We start from the raw sequence: 8,613 nt of genomic DNA on the forward strand, positions 1-8,613 counted from the left end.
ATTAAACATTGTATTCATACAGGATACGTTTTGTCATAATTTAGTTTCGTATTATACATTGCGTTCATACAGGATACGTTTTGTCATAATTTAGTTTCGGATTATACATTGCGTTCATACAGGATAAGTTTTGTCATAATTTAGTTTCGAATTAAACATTGTATTCATACAGGATACGTTTTGTCATAATTTAGTTTCGGATTAAACATTGTATTCATACAGGATACGTTTTGTCATAATTTAGTTTCGGATTAAACATTGCGTTCATACAGGATACGTTTTGTCATAATTTAGTTTCGAATTAAACATTGTATTCATACAGGATACGTTTTGTCATAATTTAGTTTCGGATTATACATTGCGTTCATACAGGATAAGTTTTGTCATAATTTAGTTTCGAATTATACATTGCGTTCATACAGGATAAGTTTTGTCATAATTTAGTTTCGGATTAAACATTGCGTTCATACAGGATAAGTTTCTTCACGGTTTAAAACAGAAATGTCTTCTTCTCGGTACCCCACAGTTAAGCAGTAAAGCAGGAATTAACTCAACAAACTCGTTTACCATCTCAACAATAACAGGTGTCGCTTCCGACGCAAATACACGAGAAGCGGTATCTTGTAATCTTGAAATTCATAATTTATTGTAGTTTTGTTTTTTTCCTGTTGGGGAAAAACGGTGCCATATTTTTTCCTCTGGTCATTATCACCGGAGCCATTATTACTGACGTTTTTGCTCTCTTTCTCTGTGATTTGCTGTCGTTATGACGTTTTTGTTCTCTTTCTCTGTGATTAGCTATCGTTATCAGGTTACAATTTATTTACACCACCCATAAGCTTTGGGAAGATATTATAACTAATATACACCACCCATAAGCTTTGGGAAAATATTATAAATAATTTACACCACCCATAAGCTTTGGGAAGATATTATAAATAATTTACACCACCCATAAGCTTTGGGAAGAGACTATAAATAATTTACACCACCCATAAGCTTTGGGAAGAGATTATAAATAATTTACACCACCCATAAGCTTTGGGAAGAGATTATAAATAATCCAAAAAGAGTCAGTGGAAATTGAATCTCGCAAGGAGTTTGGTGGTAAGTACAAAATAATCATTGCTGTAAACTGTGGTTCACAATTGGCTAGAGAATAATAGATAATTAATCGTATATTTATCAACTCCTGGGAGTTTGTACTGAGGTTTACCGTTTTGCTTAATTCGCTCTACTCGAACACAGAACACTGATTCACAAACTTGATAAATTCATTATTTTCTGACAACATATCTAGAGAGTTGAAAATCTACCGTGGGTTGTAGAGCATAATTACTCATGGCTGGCTCTGCCTTTGCATTTTTGCTAGGGAACAAGAGGGTCGTTGCCCCAAGGCCTCGGTTTGCAACCCCCCAGAGTTTCAGGATGTAATATATTCACATATAAGATTATCTTTTTCTCTGTGTGTGTGTGTGTGTGTGGGTACACAAATGAAAGAAGTACAGGTTCTTTTTTATTTCAACATCGTTCTTTTACGATCTAGCCCGGAAAATACAGTCGGCTGCTTTATGACGTAACCGCGTGCACACTCGGAATCTTAACGTGCTGGCGGAGTTTCATTCATCTATTTGTTTGACGGTTCATAGTGTTACTATCGCGGCCGCGTCATCCAGTGATTATATAGTGATTACACTAAATTCAGTAATATCACACTCAAGTATCATGAGTGAAAGGAAATCTTCAGATATTTGTTTACGACGACAGCTGGAAATCAGATCAACGTGGGGTTCATTTGTGGTATCAACGTAGGGTTCCTTTGTGGTATAAACCATCAATATTGCCTATAAGTATTATGAATGTAGTTATTACCTAACTTTTCTCGTTCAATTTGAAACAACTTTGCACCCCCACCCCCCAATTTTTTTTTCTGAAATTTTTTCTATCGAGAAATAATGTTACAATTATAAGTTAAATTTTGGTTTTGATTTTCTCCCCAGTGGCTCATCTGTAAGTCTGAGTGCTTATAATGACAAACATCGGGTTTCGATACCTGTGGTGAACAGAGCTCACACAGTCTGTTGTGAAGATTTGTGCTTAACAACAAAAATACTAAATTTTAACCTAAATGGTTAGCTTGTCTTGATCAGAAGATACTGATGCGGTAAACAGTTGTACATAATACTTATCGGCGCTCGTACGTTCTAGCCAACTGTTCCAAGAACTTATAACATTGTAATTAAATCACTGCTCATTCGCCTTAGTTCTTCTTAATAGTAGACTTTTGATTTAACGTTTTAAATGAAAGGACTTTTAAATGTATATATTTAAGACAACCCTTCTAGAATCTTGTAACCATCTTCTTTCGTTTCTATCAATATATATTCGGCCATGGCTGGGCAAGTTTTGTATAAACAGTTAACACGCAGTTTGCTTGTTTCTTTCAGAATATTGTGCAAAGCTACACAGTAACTATTCTACGCTTTCCGTCCCTAATTTTCAACTGATAGATTACATGGAAGGCAGCTAATTAACAGCGACCACCGCCAACTCTTGGGAACTATACTTATTTGATCGAATAAAGGGTCTTTACTGTCACTCTTATAACGTCACACGGCCCCTAAAATGCTGAACGCAGTTTTACTGCAATGGTTCACGAACCATAAAACTTGGATTCACCGTCACCCAGCCTGTTAGTTCGCAGAAAATATTGTTTGCGAAATTTTTAGTTTTGTTATATCTGACGTTAAATGACGTCGCTATTGATTTTTTTTTTTTTGTCCGAATTTATGTTCCTGTGAAATTCCAACTCTAAATAAGATGTAGAATGTAACGCAAAATGTTGGGTTTAAAGAACCGCAAACATTTTATCCTTGAAAGTGGTTATAATTATAATAACAATAAATATATATATTCTGAACAATATGTATAAATTTTAACACAGGAAAAACAAAGGAACTGCTGTTACCACCTTCAGCGAAGTCCAAGACACTCTCAGGGCTGGCTGAAGGTACTGTATATGACTTCATTGTGTCAGCTGTCTACAGTGGGAATAAACGTATACCTGCACCAAAGAAATCAGTCCGAACTAAACCCCTCAGTATGGACGACCTCGCTGTGGATGATGGGAAAATTTACCAAACTACCCCAAAAGAACCAGGTTTGTTACCTTCTGAAATTCATTTGAAATACACTAAGAAACTAGATTCTCTTTCAAATATCATACCATTAGATGTATGATATATATTATGGGTATTCATACCATTAGATGAATGATATATTATGGATATTCATACCATTAGATGAATGACATATTATGGGTATTTATACCATTAGATGTATGATATATATTATGGGTATTCATACCATTAGATGAATGATATATTATGGGTATTCTTACAGTTAGATGAATGATATGTTATGGGTATTCATACCATTAGATGTATGATATATATTATGGGTATTCATACCATTAGATGTATGATATAATTATGGGTATTCTTACAGTTAGATGTATGATATACATTATGGGTATTCTTACAGTTAGATGTATGATATATTATGGGTATTCATACCATTAGATGTATGATATATTATGGGTTTCACTCGCACTGATATTAGTCGAGCATTGATTGGGATTCGGTGCCGTCTGTGTTCCCATTTATAATATGCTCATGTATTCTTCGTTTGAATAAAAGTTCAAATTTCATTTTTTTTTATTTTAGTATTATTTAACCAACATTGCTACATTTATCAACTTCTACTAAACTACTGTAACGTTAAGGACAATTTAATTGTAGAGGGAACTCCGGGGGGGGGGGCTACTGTCTTTTTCACATACAATAAAATACACCTTGCACACATCAAACGGGAGGCACATTGGGGCATCAATGTTTAGTGGGGGCCACCCCATGATACGTCACCAGTTAGCTAGATTAAAGGTCAACCTAACAATCGTTAACTTAGTTCACGTGGCAGTACCGTGCAGTGTGACACTCAAAACGTTACATTCCACTCTACAAAAACCACAGACTATTTAATAAAACCACAACAAATATGACACTTGAAACTTTTCGTGGTTATTGTAGCTGCAAAAACCATAAAATATCACCAACTTGAGTCCTAAGACTGCATAGCTTGGGGGTTGCCAACAAAACAAGATAGTGAGTCTTAAACAGAAACTATTTTCAGAAAAATAACGATAGTTGGAACTCAATGGTGGAATGATTAATGTTAGAGCGCTCCCTATAAACTCTGTAAAACTATTTCGCTAAGGTTTTGCTGTCAGAAATGTCTCCTTTGAGCGATTGAGACTGAACGTTAAAGCAAAATAAAAATTTAGCCAACCTCTTTCAAAGGAGTTACTAAGCTGTGTTCACTCTATTTACTTAAAGTTATTGGACAAGTAAAAAAATAAGTTTATATTAAATTTTTAATATAAGAAGAAGAAGAACCGTTCCAAGCTATTAGTGATTTTCAATATGAAGCTTTTATTTAGGTACTCCAAAAAAAAAAAAATACATATGACTTCAAGCGTTTGTGGGGGTGGAAAAAACGACAATAACTGGTAAATAATGTCCTAGGAACTCAGCAAAATAAAATATATGTTTAATACGAATTTAAAGTCCATTGCAAACTTCGTTCTTATATTTTAAAGTACTTCATTTTAATATTCTTTTAGGTTCCTATTGACTGTTTCTCGTACTCGTATGTTTTGAGAATTGGTATATATATTACTTACCTGAGTTAAAATAGGGCATTTCGGCTTTTTATTTTTTACAGATAGAAATTATTTTAATGTATCCAAGCTACATAAACTGATGCTTCAAAGTAAAACACTTCTCTATTCCTGGTTTGACCATACTGACTATGTTTAATAATTGTATTTCAAACATCGACCCATTAGTAACAATATACACATTAAGTAAACAATTAAAAGTAACGTGGGAAGGACTTGAAATATTGTTTGGCATAACTTATCATATGTTTTTATTGTTGCTTATAATATCCTGTACAACTAGTGTTAGTGGATGTGACTGCTTATTAAAAGTAACATTTGTGAAGGATTTTTAACCTAAAACAACGAATGACTTTAACACTTTCTTGTCTTTTCTTAAGTTAATTCGCAAACGCCTGTTTTCAAACAATTAAGTAATGTTAAGTTGCAAACCACCACTTCGTATTAACGTAGCTGCATTTTCAACCATCACTTTGAACTCAGATTGAATTGGGTATATTTCATATCGTGTATCTGGTGGTGTGTGTAGAATAAATAAATGAATTAACTGTCAGTATACCGTTATTAACACATTGATAATAATAAAACACGTGTTCTGTATTTTTATCACTGACTTTTTTATGTTGTATAATATAATAGTTTTATACTATTGGCAGAATGTAACTGTAGTGAGCCAGGCATGGTGGCCTGCACGAGAATGCACGGTGCGGTAAAATGCACATGCTTTCCTGGTTATGCTGGTAGGTGGTGTGAGAGTTGTTCACCTGGAAATTATAGGAACGGAAAGGAATGTAAACCATGCCCTTGTGTTAACATCACGTCATCAGGAGAATGCTCATTAGGTATATTATTTTATTTGTTGTTGCTGTTGTTTAGACAATCATGCCCTATGCTGTTTGCTATTTTATTTTATATTTGGTTTCGACGATCTTACTCCATACTGTTTGTTATCTTATCATTTTTGTTTCAGTTGTCTTGCTCCATACTGTTTGTTATCTTATCATTTTTGTTTCAGTTGTCTTGATCCATACTGTTTGTTATCTTATCATTTTTGTTTCAGTTGTTTTGCTCCATACTGTTTGTTATCTTATCGCCTTTTGTTTCAGTTGTCTTGGTCCATACTGTTTAATATTTCATCTTTTTTGTTTCAGTTTTTACTCTTTAATACATATTATCTTATCTTTGTGGTTTCAACGATTTTGATCCCTACTATTTATTATTTTATGTTCGTGATTTCAACGGCATTTTTCCATGCTACAGATGTGTACTTTATAAAAAAATAGATTCGACTTTAATTTTGATGGGAGGAGTTACATTAACAAACGTTTGTCGAACAAATAAATAAGGCTTGTATAACTACGTAACAGAATCCTTACGTTTACAACATATATATAAAGCTACAAGCTCATTTTAAAGTTTCATATCAACATGATTATTTGACTTTTTTACGTGAGTTTATAACGGTTATTTCGCATACTTCTTTTTGTTGTTTATTATATTTCAACCATTTGGAAACTTACAACTAATTGTTTATACTTTTAAACTTTGTAAAACCGGTAGATAAAACAGGAGAAGTCACGTGCACGTCGTGTATGCCAGGACACAGGGGTGTGTTGTGTGATTCCTGTACTGCGGGTTACCACTGGAAGGAGGACCACTGTGTAGCACTGAATTGTCTGAGTTTTAGCCTTTGTGCTGACCAACAGGATGACCCCAGTTGTTCAGACTGTATCTTCTTAATGGAAAACCTGGCGCCCCCTACAGCACAAAAGAGTTCTGGTTTGTAATCTTATTGCGTTCATAATCTTTAATGACTTCTGAATGTTTTTTGTCCGCATTGTTTATTTTTAATTTATGTAAATATTGTTTCGCTTTGTCTTGCTGGTAGATTATTAGTTTTTTAAATTTTCGGTTAGGCAAAGTTTACTTAATTACTTGTTGATTTAACTTTCATGGTTAATATCATTGTGAATTTTTTAATTTCGATTTTGTTGTAATCCTATTGCTATTATTTAGCTCGTACGATATCAGATGGAACAGTTCCGTTGATCGCCGTTGTTGCCACACTGGGAGTAATTCTATTGGTTGCAGCAAGTGCTACCTGTTATCGGTATTGGTCCCATCGTCGGAATAGGCCACGCCTTCCATTCTGGAGTATCGAGCTCCGTGAGGAAAAAATTAATCTCAGTTCCGAATGCCAATATCAACACTTAGACGCTGCTACAAATAAGGTCGTAGAAGCCACATCTTCCGACGACGTCGAACCTGATTTTCTGGTTACTCCACAACTACGGCGATCTACTTCAAAGAAAATTTGCAGAACTATGGACGTTTGAGATTTCTAACCTTTCCAGACTGTCTATGGAGAGTGAGGACAAACTTTTAACGTATATGTTTTCTAGTCAAAAAAAAAAGAAACCTAAAAATGATACGAAAATTTTCAAGTCACATGAGAGATGAATAACTATGACAGGTTATTTTTTTTCTCAAGCACAACATTGGATTATTTTGAATCGTAGTGAAACATTTCGTTATTAATGGTATTATTATTACTAGCTTAGGTTTAACTGTGAATAAATGTTTGGATTATCTGTTATACGTTAACCAAATATCAAAATATCACTTTATATTATAATCAACATAATTTCCTTTAAAAAAAATAAAATAGTTAAAATATATTTACTGAAAATAACTAGAACGTTGGATCTTTATTGTGAAAACAAGGCATATAATCTTTAACGTTTTGTTTCAGTGTTGAACTGTAGAATTTATTGGTGTAACGTGTTTAAAATGTTTCTGTGCCAAGGCCATTCAGAGTTTATCCTCCTATCAAAGGTCATGCGATCCTTTCTTTTGTGCGTGACTTGTCAAGATAAACTTGTCCTCCTATGTTCCAGGTCTATCCAGATTACTGTATACATTCCTTTCCATTTTTCTCGGTATATCCATATTGTCATTATTTTATCCTTGTTCACTTTTCTTTTGTCTCATCTTTCTCCAATATATTTTCACAATATATGACCCTACAGATCATCATAATCCGTTATTCCTCAGTTCCAGTTCCACGTACATGACCATATCTACGGTCTTCTTTGATTGACCTGTCTAAATGACTATGGTGTCTTTGTTTTATTTCTCATTTTGTGTTCACTTTGCCACAATTTCCTTTTCAACTGTTGAGCCTTTTCAAACTACCTTGATTTTATATGCTATTCAAGATTTATCATGTGTTTAGAGCTTCTTTTTTTTTCGACTAGCCCATTCATGTTTTTATATTCCCATACATTTCTGCTCTTGTCGTATTCAAATTGACGTTCTCCAGTTTTATACATATTGCTGTATCGTTGTCTTCCTCCGTCCTCTGCTTGTCTTGATTCCATATCTGACCCGAATCTTACTGATAAACATAATATTTCGTGTTTCGAATTTAGCCTGATTAGCACACTCTTATTATTTATTGTATCAATTTTATCCAGATAAGCATATCATCCTACTCTTCTGTTTGAGGCTTATCCATATTACCACCTCCTTCTCCTGTGCTCCAAATCTATCCAAATGATTCTAGCCATCTTCTCTTCTGGAACTCCTGTGCTCCAAATCTATCCAAATGATTCTATCCATCTTCTCTTCTGGGACTCCTGTGCTCCAAATCTATCCAAATGATTCTAGTCATCTTATCTTCTGGGATTTCTGTGCTCCAAATCTATCCAAATGATTCTATCCATCTTCTCTTCTGGTACTCCTGTGCTCCAAATCTATCCAAATGATTCTATCTATCTTCTCTTCGTGGTACTTCTGTGCTCCAAATCTATCCAATGATTCTATCCATCTTCTCTTCTGGTACTCTGTGCTCTAAATCTATCCAAATGATTCTA

General features: G+C 34.2%; 1 protein-coding gene across 1 annotated transcript in view; it reads left to right on the forward strand.

Annotated features, from left to right (window-relative positions):
- The window catches only part of LOC111088456 (multiple epidermal growth factor-like domains protein 9), a 20,475-nt gene extending 11,962 nt beyond the window's left edge, over positions 1 to 8,513 (forward strand). Inside the window, exons 2-5 of the mRNA XM_022398639.1 lie at positions 2,945 to 3,160; positions 5,395 to 5,580; positions 6,299 to 6,517; positions 6,755 to 8,513. Coding sequence (XP_022254347.1) covers positions 3,103 to 3,160; positions 5,395 to 5,580; positions 6,299 to 6,517; positions 6,755 to 7,074 — 783 coding nt within the window. The 5' untranslated portion in view covers positions 2,945 to 3,102 and the 3' untranslated portion in view covers positions 7,075 to 8,513. The remainder of the gene's footprint in view (positions 1 to 2,944; positions 3,161 to 5,394; positions 5,581 to 6,298; positions 6,518 to 6,754) is intronic.
- The last annotated feature ends 100 nt before the right edge of the window (positions 8,514 to 8,613 follow it).

This window comes from Limulus polyphemus, unplaced genomic scaffold, assembly GCF_000517525.1.
Source record: "Limulus polyphemus unplaced genomic scaffold, Limulus_polyphemus-2.1.2 Scaffold3813, whole genome shotgun sequence".
NCBI lineage: Eukaryota > Metazoa > Arthropoda > Merostomata > Xiphosura > Limulidae > Limulus > Limulus polyphemus.